Source organism: Ambystoma mexicanum, chromosome 4p, assembly GCF_040938575.1.
Source record: "Ambystoma mexicanum isolate Mex_15411 chromosome 4p, UKY_AmexF1_1, whole genome shotgun sequence".
In the NCBI taxonomy this organism is placed as follows: Eukaryota; Metazoa; Chordata; class Amphibia; order Caudata; family Ambystomatidae; genus Ambystoma; species Ambystoma mexicanum.
The window spans coordinates 97514512-97530432 of record NC_090927.1 but is presented as its reverse complement, the minus strand read 5'-3'; the positions used below and the strand labels follow the sequence as shown (position 1 = coordinate 97530432).

At 50.6% G+C, this 15921-nt stretch overlaps 1 protein-coding gene across 2 annotated transcripts in view; it reads left to right on the top strand.

The window, feature by feature from the left end:
- Positions 1 to 15572, top strand: part of GCKR (glucokinase regulator) — a 460619-nt gene extending 445047 nt beyond the window's left edge. For both annotated transcript variants that reach the window (XM_069605446.1, XM_069605445.1), the window contains 3 exons: positions 2185 to 2334; positions 3740 to 3874; positions 15100 to 15572. In XM_069605446.1, the coding sequence (XP_069461547.1) occupies positions 2185 to 2334; positions 3740 to 3874; positions 15100 to 15300 (486 nt within the window). In that variant the 3' untranslated portion in view covers positions 15301 to 15572. The remainder of the gene's footprint in view (positions 1 to 2184; positions 2335 to 3739; positions 3875 to 15099) is intronic.
- The last annotated feature ends 349 nt before the right edge of the window (positions 15573 to 15921 follow it).

Sequence of the window (15921 nt, the reverse complement as noted above, 5' to 3'; positions counted from 1 at the left end):
AGGTGGTCCTGGTGAACTTTCAGAATAGTCTGTTTTCGCCACTTGGTTTTCCAGGTCATCGAGAGGGATTTGGGGAGGTGTTCTACGATGGGCTCTCTAGAGGTGGAATTGGTGATCTTTCAGAATAGTCTGTTTTTGCCACTTGGTTTTCCAGGTCTTTGAGAGGGATTTGGGGAGGTGTTCTACTATGGGCTCTCTAGAGGTGGTCCTTGTGATCTTTCAGAATAGTTTGTTTTCGCCACTTAGTTTTCCAGGTCTTCGAGAGGGATTTGGGAAGGTGTTCTACGATGGGCTCTCTAGAGGTGGTCCTGGTGATCTTTCAGAGTAATCCGTTTTCACCACTCGGTTTTCCAGGTGTTCGAGAGGGATTTGGGGAAGTGTTCTACGATGGGCTCTCTAGAGGTGGTCCTTGTGATCTTTCAGAATAGTCTGTTTTCACCACTTGATTTTCCAAGTATTTGAGAGGGATTGGGGGAGGTGTTCTATGATGGGCTCTCTAGAGGTGGTCCTGGTGATCGTTCAGAGTAGTCTGTTTTTGCCACTTGGATTTCCAGGTGTTTGAGAGGGATTTGGGGAGGTGTTCTATGATGGGCTCTCTAGAGGTGGTCCTGGTGATCTTTCAGAATAGTCTGTTTCCGCCACTTGGTTTCTCCAGGTCTGCGAGAGGGATTTAGGGAGGTGTTCTATGATGGGCTCTCTAGAGGTGGTCCTGGTGATCTTTCAGAATAGTCTGTTTTCGCCACTTGGTTTTCCAGGTGTTCGAGAGGGAGTTGGGGAGGTGTTCTATGATGGGCTCTCTAGAGGTGGTCCTGGTGATCTTTCAGAATAGTCTGTTTTTGCCACTTGGTTTTCCAGGTGTTCGAGAGGGATTTGGGAAAGTGTTCTACGATGGGCTCTCTAGAGGTGGTCCTGGTGAACTTTCAGAATAGTCTGTTTTCACCACTTGGTTTTTCAGGTGTTCAAGAGGGATTTGGGGTGGTGTTCTATGATGAGGTTTCTAGAGGTGGTCCTGGTGATCTTTCAGAGTAGTCTGTTTTCCCCACTTGGTTTTCCAGGTCTTTGAGAGGGATTTGGGGAGGTGTTCTACGATGGGCTCTCTAGAGGTGGTATTGGTGATCTTTCAGAATAGTCTGTTTTTGCCACTTGGTTTTCCAGGTCTTTGAGAGGGATTTGGGGAGGTGTGCTACTATGGGCTCTCTAGAGGTGGTCCTGGTGATCTTTCAGAATAGTCTGTTTTCGCCACTTGGTTTTCCAGGTGTTCGAGAGGGATTTGGGAAAGTGTTCTACGATGGGCTCTCTAGAGGTGGTCCTGGTGAACTTTCAGAATAGTCTGTTTTCGCCACTTGGTTTTCCAGGTCATCGAGAGGGATTTGGGGAGGTGTTCTACGATGGGCTCTCTAGAGGTGGTATTGGTGATCTTTCAGAATAGTCTGTTTTTGCCACTTGGTTTTCCAGGTCTTTGAGAGGGATTTGGGGAGGTGTTCTACTATGGGCTCTCTAGAGGTGGTCCTTGTGATCTTTCAGAATAGTTTGTTTTCGCCACTTAGTTTTCCAGGTCTTCGAGAGGGATTTGGGAAGGTGTTCTACGATGGGCTCTCTAGAGGTGGTCCTGGTGATCTTTCAGAGTAGTCCGTTTTCACCACTTGGTTTTCCAGGTGTTCGAGGGGGATTTGGGGAGGTGTTCTATGATGGGCTCTTTAGAGGTGGTCCTGGTGATCTTTCAGAGCAGTCCATTTTCGCCACTTGGTTTTCCAGGTCTTCGAGAGGGATTTGGGAAGGTGTTCTACGATGGGCTCTCTAGAGGTGGTCCTGGTGATCTTTCAGAATAATCTGTTTCCGCCACTTGGTTTCTCCAGGTCTTCGAGAGGGATTTGGGAGGTGTTCTATGATGGGCTCTTTAGAGGTGGTCCTGGTGATCTTTCAGAGTAGTCCATTTTCGCCACTTGGTTTTCCAGGTCTTCGAGAGGGATTTGGGGAGGTGCTATACGATGGGCTCTCTAGAGGTGGTCCTGGTGATCTTTAAGAGTAGTCTGTTTTCGCCACTTGGTTTTCCAGGTCTTCGAGAGGGATTTGGGGACGTGTTCTACGATGGGCTCTCTAGAGGTGGTCCTGACGATACTTTAATATTGGCCTCTTTTTTAACCTCCTTTTCCATAAATCTGTTTTCGTCTCTTGGTTTTGCAGAAGTTCCAGAGGGAATTGAGCACAAAGTGGATCCTCAACACAGTGAGCACTGGGGCCCATGTGCTGAAGGGCAAAGTCTTCCGCAACTACATGGTGGACTTCCGGGTCAGCAACTCCAAACTCTTTGTCAGAGCAGTGACTGTCCTGCAGGTACTATACACCTTTTTGTAGACCTACATTACTGAACTCGGCCCAAGAACCAGGCATATGATTCAGCTATCATTGGCTTTTATAGGATGGCATTACAGAGCTTGGCCAAGAAAAGAGGCCATACTTAAGGTACTGACGGGTGTTACTGCATGTACATTTCAGACCTCAACTTAATGAAATGGCCGTCATCCAGGTTCTGCCAGGTCGCATCACATGTGGATATTATAGAAGGTTTGATACAAAGCTGACCCAAAGACAAGGGCCATGCGCTATCAGATGTTATTGCATGAACATTACAGAGCGCATCCTAAAGCCAGCCCATCCCCTTGGCACTGTCGGGTGTTATGACATGTACATTAAAGAGCTCAACACAGGAATAAGAGCCATCATCATAATGGCTGGTGGAAGCCTTCTGTACCAGCAGTCCAATGTTTCTCCTTTATCTTACCTAGTTTTAAACAGAACATTCTACACTCAAAGGGTGGAATTCCCCAATAGAAGTAATACCCCGTTTCTCAGATAAATACCAGGTGGGAATGGCCTTTGGTCTTAGTTAAATCCACTGCTTTGCTCGGCCCTTCCTTTTGGGCCAAGAACAACTACCACCGGGACATGTCCTTGGAATTTTGCAGTATTAAGGCAATGTTAACTGAGGCGGCAGGTCGATCCTGCTGAGCAATTTGTGTTCCTCAGCAAAGTGGGTGTCTCTTAACATGGGTGGCGGTGCAGACCTCAGGATAAGGATGCGACCCCCGATGTAATCTGCCCTGCTGTCTTGTATAGCAAACCTTGTCCGTCCATGGAAACATTCCATTAGCACCCACTGACACACTGTGCAGTCTTGGGCAGGTCCCCTTTCCTCACTGGGATTCATTCACGTATGGCATCCATGATTTCCAAGCATCCATGTACTCGTTCACCTGGGAACGAGGTTGGGTGGCACTCGGTCGGATAGCTCAACGAGATAGGCGCTCGTCTCTGACATGGGGATAGCCTGCACGCACCAACTTCTAATCCTGGCATGTGTGACTTCAGCCCTCCGTTGCACCAAAGGTACACTTTTGGGTACCATTAAATTGGGTCATGCGAACCGCTGCTATTACAGTCCTTGGAAATGAGAGGAGTGCAGCATGACGGATTATGTAAAAAACTGCTAAGGTGTGTTAAATGTTAAAGGTAATTGTACCGCGCACCGTCACCAACGGAGTTGGTCCCCAGGCGCTCAGATGGATCTGTCATCGAGAAGGCGGGTTGGGTTAGTGAGCTGCAGAGGGAGGGAGTAGGATAGTGAGAGAAGTGATGCCCTTTGGTGCGAGTATCGGATCAATGTCAGACCTCGTTGTTTGTTGTTGCGGTGAGTGCACTGTTAATGATAATAATGTCTCTGTTTCTCTCCCCCTTACAGAGGCTCTCGGGACAGTCTCAGGCCCGCTGCAGCGACACCTTGCTGCGATCCATCTATGGGACAGAGGTTCTGTCAGAGGAGATCAGAGAAGCGGAGGTCGCCAAGCACGTGGAGATTGCGTCGGCGAAAGAGCAGGTGATGAGGCAGCACCCGACCCTACTTGCCCCGGCTCCACTCTCTGTAGCCCTCTCTCATCCTAGTCTCTCCTGTCCTCTGCCAGCCTAGCACTCTCTGTTGGTAAAGGGTCGCCACTTTAGGGGACACACAGGCTACAGCCTTACTGAGCACATAGTCCACTGATTAGCGCCATTCTCCATTCGACACAGTAAGGAGTTGGAGGCAGTGTCAATGTTGCTCCACAAGTTCTTTTATTGTCCACATCTTTACAGCGGTGTAAGGGTAAGGTGGTGGCAGCGGCTTATTCATGTGTAAACAGCTCATCTGTGTGTAGGCCTTCACCTGGTGACAGCCTTGTTTTCTTCCCATCTTCTTTTCTCGTCCCTTATTTGTCTTTCTTTCTTTCTTTCTTTCTTTCTTTCTTCCTTCCTTTCTTTCTTTCTTCCTTTCTTTCTTTCTTTCTTTCTTTCTTTTTCTTTCTTTTTTTTCTTTCTTTCTTTCTTTCTTTCTTTCTTTCTTTCTTTCTTTCTTTCTTTCTTTCTTTCTTTCTTCCTTCCTTCCTTTCTTTCTTTCTTTCTTTCTTTCTTTCTTTTTCTTTCTTTCTTTCTTTCTTTTTCTTTTTCTTTTTCTTTCTCTTTCTTTCTTTCTTTCTTTCTTTCTTTCTTTCTTTCTTTCTTTCTTTCTTTCTTTCTTTCCATCTCCTAACCTCTCCTTTCTATGTTTCTTTTATTAATGTTGTTCCCCTTTCTTTCCATCTTGCCTTCTTTGAAATGAAGGAAGACAATGGCAAGCAGCCTGGAGCATTATGTATGCCAGGGTGTGGTCTGTGGCTCCTCTGCCACCCGTGGCCAGTGATGGAGGATTTGAGGGTCTTGGGTGACGCTCTGCCGTAGTTGCCATTCCAACATGGCCGATTCCAATCTGTAGGTGCTTATACAGTCCTATTTTTTTCTTTGCATTTTGGGACTTGTAGTCTGAGTTTTCCAATGGGAAAAGTGGAACTGCATGTCCCAGAATGCAAAGAAAAGAACCAGGAGGGGATGAGCAGCTACAGATTGGAATGGGCCATGTTGGCAACTAGGCCCCTCTTGCGTCTTGCTCCACAGACGTTTTGTTAGCAAAATCCGGCAAGGACACAAAACCCACCTTTATAGAAAAGCGTTCTACCCATGTTCAACCCAGCCCAGCACCGTGTAAGACAATAAATGAACCAACATTCTTCTTACCTCACCTCCCCAATCCCCCAGAGTGCCCCAAAGCAGCTGGACAGGAGTGTGAGCGCTATAATAAAAACTACATAGAAATAATTCAAACTGGACTCCACAAATATATCTCAAAAAAGAGTGGCGACACATAAATGTCAGATAATACGGTGCAAAGTTTTCACTTTATTTGATTGACCGTTTAATTATCTTGTATTTCCGTCGCAGCACTCCTGCCCTTCTCAGTCCATCTTCTCCGCCACTCTTGGCACCCCCCCCCCTTTGTGATACAGACTCTGCCTCTGCTCCTCTGTGCAGTCTCCCACTCTCCAAACCTCATTCCCCACCCTCAGTCCTTTATCTTCTCTGCCAATCCTGGCTCTCCACACTTTGTCATGCAGACTCTATTTATTTATTTATTTGTACATTTATAAGAGGCGCACAATGCCAGTCGACATCCAGACGCTGGTTACAGAACAGGAAAACAGAAGGTGCAAGGGGAAGGTACATACGAGCAGGCATGTCAGTTAAAGAGATGCGTTTTCAGTTGTTTCCTGAAGGTGTTGTATGTAGGTTCATTTTGTAGGTAGGGGGGAAGTTCATTCCAAAGGGCCGGAGCACGGACCAGAAAGCTTGCCCCTCCAGCTCTTTTCCTGTTGTATCTTTGCATGAAAAGTCAGTGTTTGTAGGCTGATCTTACTGGTCTGGTCGAGGAGTGACATTTGATTTTTTTGACCAGGTATTGGGGGGCATCCTTGGTGATGCGCTGGTGGGTGATGGACGGATCTTAAACTTAATTCTGTCCTTGACGGGTAGACAGTGGGCAGATATTCTGGCATCTGAGATGTGGGCAGGCTTGGTAATGTCTAGTGCAGCCCAGAGGGCGTTATTTTGTATTGTTTGTAGTTTGTGCAGATTTTCAGATCTGCCACCAAGTAGCGACTTGCAGTAATCCAATTTAGAGCCGATTAAGGCACAGGCAATTTCATGGCGGTTCTGAATGGTGAGGAAAGGTTTTCTAGCGTTGATGAGTTTGGTGGCGAACCCTGAGGAGGAGGCAATGTGGTTGACGTGGCGGGTCATGCAGATCGAGGAATCCAGGTAAAAATATAGGGTCTTCACAGAGGATGCCACGGGTATTTTATGGCCTTCAATTGTGAAGGTTGTGTATGCCTCATGGAGTCTCGCTAGGCGGGCCGGGGGTCCAATGATGAGCAGCTCAGTTTTCTCGTCACTGAGGCAGAGGACCGGATGGTTTCGTAGATGGTGTTTATTCTGAGGGAGTCTTTGAGATGGCTGCCAGTGAGGGGGATGATGATTTGTGTGTTTTTCTATAAGGGTAGGATTTGTGTGTTGTTGGCATAGTTAGTGTAGGAGATGCCAAGAACATCTAGGTGGTCGAAAAGAGGTTTGGTGTACACGTTATGAAGTGTAGGTGATACGCAGGATCCTTGTGGTACGCCGTAGGAGGTGGGCGTGGGGTTGGCGGCAGCCTCCCCAATGAAGACTCAGAAGGATCTGTTGGTCAGAAAGGAGAAGATCCAGTTGGCAGCAGCTGAGGAGAAGTGGGCTGAGGTGGAGAGGGCTTTGCATAAGATCTTGTGGTCCACAAGGTCGAACGCGGCCGAAATGTCAAGTAGTAAGAGGAGTGAGAGGGTGCCCTGGTCGTTGGCGGTGTCAAGCTGGTTCTTCAAGTGTAGTAGGGCTTTTACTGGTCTGTGTTTGGGGCAGAAACCCGATTGTCGGGGTTCCCAGGATGTGGTGAAGCTCTAGGAAGGATTGAATCTGTAGGTATGTGACTATGCCAATGATATTCAGGAGGAAGGGGACAGTTGTGGTGGTCTGTGGTTGGTGAGGGTTGCCGGGTCGAGAGAGTTTCTTTTTAACAGGGCGATCCAAGATTATTTGAGCGAAACAGGGACTGTGCAAGTGGCGAAGGAGGTGTTGATAATGGTAGTGATGAGGGGGAGAAGGGGTTCTGTGCATTCCTTTAACAGAGAAGCTGAACAGGCATCGCCCTTGCAGCCGGAGGGCTGAGGCTTTTGATGATGCTGGCGAGAGTGGCAGTGCAGATGGGCTGGAACTGGAAGGGGGTGGCTGTAGAGCCACGGAGGTAGATGACCCAAGGGGAGCCTCTAAGTGGAAACATAGAATCATGGTCTTTCCACTAGTTCATTTTATCATACTTTCAATCCAGTATGTACCAAGTTCATTATTCTGTAGAGTACTCCGGCAACAGAATAATGGACTTGGTACATACTGGATTGAAAGTAAGATAAAATGAACTAGTGGAAAGACCATGCTCCATTGTTGTAGAGCTACGGAGGGCGGGAGCTGAAGGTGGAGGTGAGGGGGCTGTACGGAAGACTGTTTTGCTTTGATGTTCCTTGAAGTTGGGGGATTTTTCTTGTGAGGGTATCTTGGATGCTGTTTCACCAGGCGTTGTCTTTTGTGATGGAGGGGGGTGGGGATACGGGGTATCCAATTCCTTATGGGTGGAAAATAGTTCACGGGAGCTGGAGGCAGCTTTGGAGGCAGCTTTGGAGATTCTCTCGTTGTAGATGGCTGCTTTGCAGGTGAGATGGATTGTTTGTAGTAGTGCAAAATGTTAGCAAGGAAGGCTTTGTTGGCAGCGGTGGGCTCTTTGCCCCACACAGCGTCAGCTGCTCTTTTTGCAGCTCTGGTGGAGCAAAGGTCAGAGGTGAACCTGGAGTTAAGGTGTGCGGTATGTTTGATTTTGTTAACTTTGAAGGGGGTATCTTGATCTATCGTCATGCGTAGCAAGGTATTGTAGTGCTAAACTAAGGCGGTGGTATCCGACATTGGATAGGTATGTTGAGGAGAGGGATATCCCGATCACAGGTCAGGTTGTGGGAACTGCGGGCCATGTTCAGAGCTGGACTGGCTGTTGGCTTGGAGGAAGTGATGGAGTGGGAATGGAGAAGGAGATTGAGTGGTGGTCAGACCACAGGAATGGGTGGTGTCATACGATGGTGATGTTGCTGTTGTGAAATATTAGCCAATCTAGGATGCAACCATGGGAATGTGTAGGTTCAGTGATGAGTTGGGTGCAGCCTAGGGCTTCCAGAGAATTGCACAGGACGGTAGCCTCAGTGTCGGAAAGGTCGTTGAAGCCCAGATTGAGGTCACCTAGGAGCAGGAGTTGTGTGGTAGGCTTAGGATTAGACGAGATGAGTTGAATGAGGTCATCCTCGAAGGTGTGAATAGGGCCGGGCGGCTGATAGATGAGGTGGATGGTGGTATTGGCGTTATGTGAGAATTTCAATTTTGCTGAGAGTAGTTCACTGTTAGGTAGGGGGAGGAGTTGATGCGGCGCAGCGGGAGGGAATCCTTGTAGATGATAGCGACTCCCCCACCTTTTTTGGGCAACCTGTCGCAACGGATCATGGCATAGCGTGGTGGGACAGCAATGGATAACATTGGTCCTGCAGTGGGAGTTAGCCATGCTTCGGTCAGGGCCAGGAGGTCACGGTTTTACACTGTGATAAGGGCAAGGATCTCATGGGCATGGGCAGTATGGGATCTTGTGTTCGGGAGGACACACCGGAGATGTGTGGTCAGAGGTTCTCTGGTGGTGGATGGGACTCCTGTGGCTAAAGTGTGGCTAAGTAGTGGGTGGTAGGAGGTGGGTCAGGTGACGGCACATGGCCAGGGCTAGTGCGGTGTTGGAGGTTGGTGTTGCGTAAATCAATGCCTGGTGGGAGGGCATCAATAATAGGTGGGGGTGGAGAATGCTGCCAGGTGGCCGGGCCCACTCAGTCAGGTTGAGTGGACGTGTTTTTGTGAACATTTCAGTACAGTACCTTAAGCAGTTTGCCTCTTCTCTTCTGGGCAATCTCCCACTCTCCAAAGCTCATTCCTCATCCTCAGCCCTTTACCTTCTCTGCCACTCTTGCCCATACAGACTCTGCCGCTTCTCTTCTGTGCCGTCTCTCACTCTCCAAACCTCATTCCCCATCCTCAGGCCTTCATCTCCTCTGCCACTCCTGGCTCTCCAACCTTTGTCATACTGGCTCCTGCTCTTCTCTTGCAGTCTCCCAATCTCCAAACCTCATTGTTCATCCTCAGGCCTTCATCTTCTCTGCCACTCTTGGCCACACAGACTCTGCCTCTTCTTTTCCGTGCAGTCTCCCACTCTCCAAACCTCACTCACCATCCTCAGGCCTTCATCTCCTCTGCCACTCCTGGCTCTCCAACCTTTGTCATACTGGCTCTGGCTCTTCTCTTGCAGTCTCCCAATCTCCAAACCTCACTGCCCATCCTCAGGCCTTCATCTTCTCTGCCACTCCTGGCTCTCCAACCTTTGTCGTACTGGCTCCTGCTCTTCTCTTGCAGTCTCCCAATCTCCAAACCTCATTGCTCATCCTCAGACCTTCATCTTCTCTGCCACTTTTGGCCACACAAACTCTGCCTCTTCTTTTCTGTGCAGTCTCCCACTCTCCAAACCTCACTCCCCATCCTCAGCCCTTTATCTTCTCTGCCACTGTTGGCTCTCCACCTTTTGTCATACAGACTCTGCCTCTTCTCTTGCAGTCTCCCAATCTCCAAACCTCATTGCTCATCCTCAGGCCTTCATCTTCTCTGCCACTCTTGGCCACACAGACTCTGCCTCTTCTTTTCCGTGCAGTCTCCCACTCTCCAAACCTCACTCACCATCCTCAGCCCTTTATCCTCTCTGCCACTGTTGGCTCTCCACCTTTTGTCATACAGACTCTGCCTCTTCTCTAGTAGCCTCCCACTCTCTGAACCTCATTACCCATCTTCATGCTTTTATCTTCTCTGCCACTCCCGGCTCTCCTCCCTCTGTCTACAGACTTATTTTTCTGTCGCATGAGGGAGAAGTCTTCCAGCCACCTCTCTTTCACACTTTCATATACCCCCCTCATTCTACTAATCTACCCTTTCTACACATGTGGAATAATCACTGCTCTGCAGCTCAGTTCAGCTGGTGTATTTAGTCATTTCTTTGCTGAACGACAATGGGGAGAGGAATTATGGCATTGCCAAACTGAAACATTGGGCCTCATTACACGGTAGGCGCTAAAAAATGTGATTTACCGTCATGGCGCCATTAGCGTGTCCGCCATCGTAGGAGACCGCTAATAGCGTCACATCACGAGTCAGCGGACACGCGCATAGGGCCATGACGGTAAATGACCCCACCGCCATGGCGGAAAAGCACCTTACCGGCTCCGACCAAAGTGCTGATAGCACCTCCGCCCTCATGCTGCACGCTATTAGCGGCCACCGCTGTTAGCGGTCACTGCTATTAGCGGTCACTGCTATTAGCGGTCACCGTAAAACACCGGAACCGGAAATAGCGTCATCGCACCGGAACGGGAAAGAGCCCGGCGGCCATCTTTAAAAACACAATCCATTGCCATCCCCTGCACTCAGGACCTGCAGCAACACCACGACTGGCAAAACCACATCCCAGAAGAACAAACAATGCCCAAGGCCCTAAAGAAAGCCGATGCGCGCCAGCGCAAAGAACGCTTCTCAAATGAGGAATTGAAAATGCTGGCAGACACCCTGGCTGCAAATGCAGAGGTAGTGTTCGCTAGCGACATGCGGCGCCCGGCACTCCTGAGAAAAAAGGAAATCTGGGCTGAGGTGGCGCAGAAAGTCAGTGCGGTGGGCTCCACCCCCCGCACCGTAAAGGACGTGCGCAAGCGGTGGGATGATCTGCGCCTCCGTGTACGCAGCATTTTATCGGCCAACAGGAATCTGGCCATGGGCACAGGAGGCGGAGGTGGATCCCCGATGAAGATGCAGGAGTGGGAGGAGACATGTGCCAGCACCATTGGCATAGAATCCATCGAGGGAGTGGGCCGAATGGAGTGTGGTGTGGCAACAACGTCAGACGGAGGTGAGTGACCACGCAAGACACAGCAATGCCAAGCATGAGTCCCTCCCCTAAATGTGAATTGGGAATCAGCTAATGGATGGGGTCATCACACACACATGTACACAACCCTGCATATATGCCCTGCACATCCCCACACAACCACATGCATGCAGCACCTCACACACGTGTCACCCTGACACATGTCCGGATGACCCACCCATCTGGCCAACAACCTGCAGGCCCAAAGTAGATGTCCAAATGCAAAGAACTGCAGCAACAACAACATATGCATGATGCACGTTGACCCATCACTGATGTTATCCCTGTCTTGCTCCCCCACAGGGTCACAATCTGACAGTGAGGAGCTGGACGCTGCAACGCAGGCCCCACCACCCAAAAAGCAGGCCAAGGGAAAGGATGCAGGCACCAGGCCCAGTACATCGAGGGGCACTGGGATATCTGGAGTGGCCCAGCGCACAAAAGCCACCCACGCAACGACCACACCAAGGGTCGAAATGCCATCCGACACTGTGGCAGCACCCCCACCACCCACCCCCACCACTCAGGAGCCAGTGCCAGAAGGCACGCCGTCCGCAGCCAATAGCTCCGTTGGGGAAGCAGCAGCCACGGCACCTATGAGTGATGTGGACGACCCATGTCCGACACCGGAAGGGCAGCGTACACCCAGCCCCCAGCTGTCCCCACTCCACAGCCCATGCAACACATCCAATGGCAACATCCATGAGGTGCATGCCGGAGATGCAATGGATGGGTCATTCAGTCCCGTGGCGAGCTCACCTGATGTCGGCCACATGCAGCAAGCTGCGCCGAGGAGTAACAGGGGCAGGGCCGCAGACGACACCATGAGCCTGATACGCCAGCGCCAGGAGGAGCTCAATGCCCTGGTTGCCCGGCAAGTGAGCGAGGCTGCCTCGACCAGGGAGGAGATCCGGGGGTTGTCAAGGGACATGAAAGCTGCCATGGACAGCAACACGACGCGCCTATGTGAGGAGATGGCCGCTGTGAGGCAGGTCCTAACGCGCATTGCTGAGGCGATGGAGAGCATGCGTCACTCACAGGGAGCAGATCAACCAGCCACGCCCTCGTCTACTAGCTCCGACCAGACAACCATCCTGCGCAGGTCCAGCCGGTCCTTGCGGCGGTCAGACTCACAACCCCCCAATGGTGGTAGTGGAGGAGGGAAGTAGGGCCAGCCTGTCCCTGTTGACACTTGGGAACTAATGCAGCACTGATGTGCACACCATGTTCGGTGGAGTTGTGGGGGAAGGGGGGTGAGGGTGTTTGGGGGAGTTGTGGGGGGAGGGGGGTGAGGGTGTTTGGGGGAGTTGTGGGGGGAGGGGGGTGAGGGTGTTTGGGGGAGTTGTGGGGGGAGGGGGGTGAGGGTGTTTGGGGGAGTTGTGGGGGGAGGGGGGTGAGGGTGTTTGGGGGAGTTGTGGGGGGAGGGGGGTGAGGGTGTTTTGGGTGGAGGGTACATGCACGTTTGAATGTCATAATGCTCAATACAGACGTAATGGCATGGATAATCACATGACTGGACATTGATAATTGTGTATGTGTGTATTATTGTTGAAGGGTGCACTGTGATCATGTCCTCCATACACCCCGTGCCCTGAGCTGAACACCAATTGCACCCTCCTAATCCATGTGCATCAGAAACAATGGTCTATCATGTGCTGCCGCACAGCACGTCCCTCATGGGCATCGCCACCTGCATGACCTGCAGCCCCCTCTCCTCCATCCTCATCCCCGTCATCATCCTCAGACGGTGGTCGCAGTTCTATGTCAGGGGGCATTGGCACATTCCGTCTGATACACATATTGTGAAGCATGACACATGCCATGGTGATCTTGGCCACCTTCTCATGCCCGTACAGGAGTGCCCCGCCCGACCTGCTGAGGCACCGGAAGCGTTCCTTCAATAGGCCGAATGTCTGCTCGATCACCACGCGGGTACGGGTGTGTGCATGATTGTAGTCCTCTTCGTGCCTGTTCTGTGGGTTCCGCACAGGGGTAAGGAGCCACCTCTTCAGGGGATAACCTGCATCACCTGCATGGGTGCAACAATGGGTATGTGTAAGTGTCTACATAATGTGGAGCGTGCACATGTCACACAAACAAACATTGCATATTCAACGACATCCACTGATCCAAGCACGCATGGCAATCAGGGTAACTGCAATGTGGGAAGGTGAGGTGGTCCTTGCAAGTGGACATGCACCATGCATGCATACAGCAGGGATTGCCATGTCCCGCCAGAGTTTAAGTGATTTGTGTTTCCTGGCCCTGGCAACGTTAGTGCCACACTGCTAGTACACTGCCATTCCTTAGTTGATGTCCCCATGCTGTTTGATGGCAATTCTGTGGTGGGGTACGGGTGTGCCTCACCACAATGGCTACAGGGGATCCATTTGTATGCACTCATGTGCGCGGACCATTTCTGATGTAGTTTAGCGTACATTTCAGTTGTGATTTTGATATGCATGTTGCTGATTTGTGTAATGGGGGAATGGTGTGTTGTGCGGTGTGCATGTTGTTTGGAATGGCCTGTTTGGCGTAATGGATTGATATGTTTGCCGTGGCACTCACTTCCGGCATGTGGTTTTGTCTCTGGTCCATTGTGGGCTGCCTCACTGTACAGTGATGCAAATATGTATGTCCATTCTTCTCATGACACAAGTTCACGCACAGTTGGAGTATGCATCTCCCCCCCCCCATTCACGCCCAGTTGGAGTATGCATCTCCCCCCCCCCATTCACGCCCAGTTGGGGTATGCATCTCCCCCCCCCACTCACAATCCACATCACACTGACATGTGGTCAGCCTGCTACTCACCAAGTAGCCACGAACGTTGTCCAGCATGTCGCTCCATGTATCGTGGTATTGTCGAGTTCCGCAGGACCATTGCATCATGGGTTGAACCGGGATATCGGGCACAGCAATGTGTGATGATCTTATTGGAGTCACATACCATTTGGACGTTGATGGAGTGGTATTGCTTTCTGTTACGGTACACTACCTCATTGGCATGTGGGACCACCAGTTCTACATGGGTACAGTCGATGGCCCCAATGCAACTTGGGATGCCTGCCAGTGTATGGAAGCCTACTTTGGTGTTGGAGATCTCCTGGGCAGTCCGTGGCATGTATATGTGTTGACTTGTGTGCTGCAGGAGGGCATCGAGCACCTGGTTCAGTGTGCGTGAGAATACTGGTTGTGATATGCCATGCATCTGACCTACCGTATGCTGGTAGGTGCCTGTGGCCAAGAAGTGGAGCACTGTTACTACCTTCAGTAGAGGGGGGATGGCAGTACGGATGTCAATGAGACTCACAATGTCGTTGTATATCATGTCTACTATGGTGGTGATGGTATCCCAGTCCAGACGGTACAGGGTGTGTATCTGCTCAGGGGTTAGGTTGACTGGACTGGCTCTGATCCTGGGAATTGGTGGCTGCCTCTGTGGTATCACTAGGTGCACTGGTGGTGCTTGCTGCGCCTGTCTTGCCCTCCTCCTCCTCCTCCTGCGTCTCCTCTGTGCTGCCTGTTGTTGTAGCTGCTGCACAGCAATCATGTCCTCTAGCCCATGTAATGCTGCTAGTATTGCATCCATCTTGGTGTGGGAATGGGTGTGGGGAGGGGTGTGGTGTGCTCTTTTGTGCTGCCAGTCTCCATTGCCTCCACCTGTGCTGATTTTGTCCACCTGTGGCAGGTTGGAACTCTGCTGTGCTCTTTTAACGTGTGGTTCGCGATGCCGGTATTAGCGCCTTGCCGGTAAGGGTTCTTTGGGTCTAGTACATGCCGGTATTGCCATGTACGCATGGCTCGCGATGCCGTGATATTAGCGCTATGCCGCTATTTCCGGTCTGAGGGGCCGCGCGCTCACGGACTTACCGCTAATAGTGCCACCGTACTTTGCGGTGCCGCTAATAGCGGTATGTCCGGGTCGTGATTGGGGAGGGGATTTACCGATATCGGTAATCCCTTACCGGTAACGGTATGTCCCTACCGCCTACCGTGTAATGAGGCCCATTGTCTTTTTGGATTGACGTTTTTAAAAAGCAGAATTTTCTATTGGAGGTCATGAATTCAGTTTGGGCACCGTAGACCACTCTCCACACTCCCTGAAGCATATTCTCTTCTCACCCACACAGGTGGTCTGCACCGCCCTTGTGAGCTTACTGCGCAACTGCTCTGTCATCGAAGCCAGCGCTCGCCTTGAGACCTACCCTACCATCCGAGCGGCAGTGGAAGCATCGCTCAACGCTATTGGTCGGAAGAGGAGCTTAATAAACATTGAGATGCAAAGCGTAGACACAGAGGACGGACCTAAATTCACCAAACCCACCGATTGAAGGGTCAGAACAAACAGCCCGTCTTCCATACAACTTTGGCCCCAACGGTGAATCATCAGTTTAGGGCTGGACTAGAAAGTCCCTTTTTGTATCTGTCAGTGTCCTATTTTATAAGTAAAGTCCTTCTAATGTTTTGAAGAAGCATACGCACACCTGGATAAATCCCCACTGCTGATTGAATACCGCCTACCCGGAAGTGTGGCCATGAGGTCCTCCTATGGCCGTTGATGGGATGTCTGCTTAACCATAAAATGATACATTTTGAAGTCGGAGTTCTGTGAACACATCGCCTTCATCATTGCTTAATTTGGAAAGAAATAAGTGCCAGGGCCAAATAATTTCCAGCACGCATGTGACACTTCGGGCGGCCAGTTCCCCACCACTGCTGCCACCACCCAGAGCTGCTCCGCACAGTCTTGACATATCTATGGTTAGGCTCCAGCTGGCACCTGCTCATTGGGGTTGATGGATGCACCGATTATCGCCACTTCATAATCGCACTGTGTCTCAGACAATAAGTACCGGGGCTCAAAAATAAGTACATGGGTCGAGCCCTGGTCAACACCCGCACACATTAAAGGAATAGTGCGCTCAACATTTTTACTGTTTTAAATTTAAATA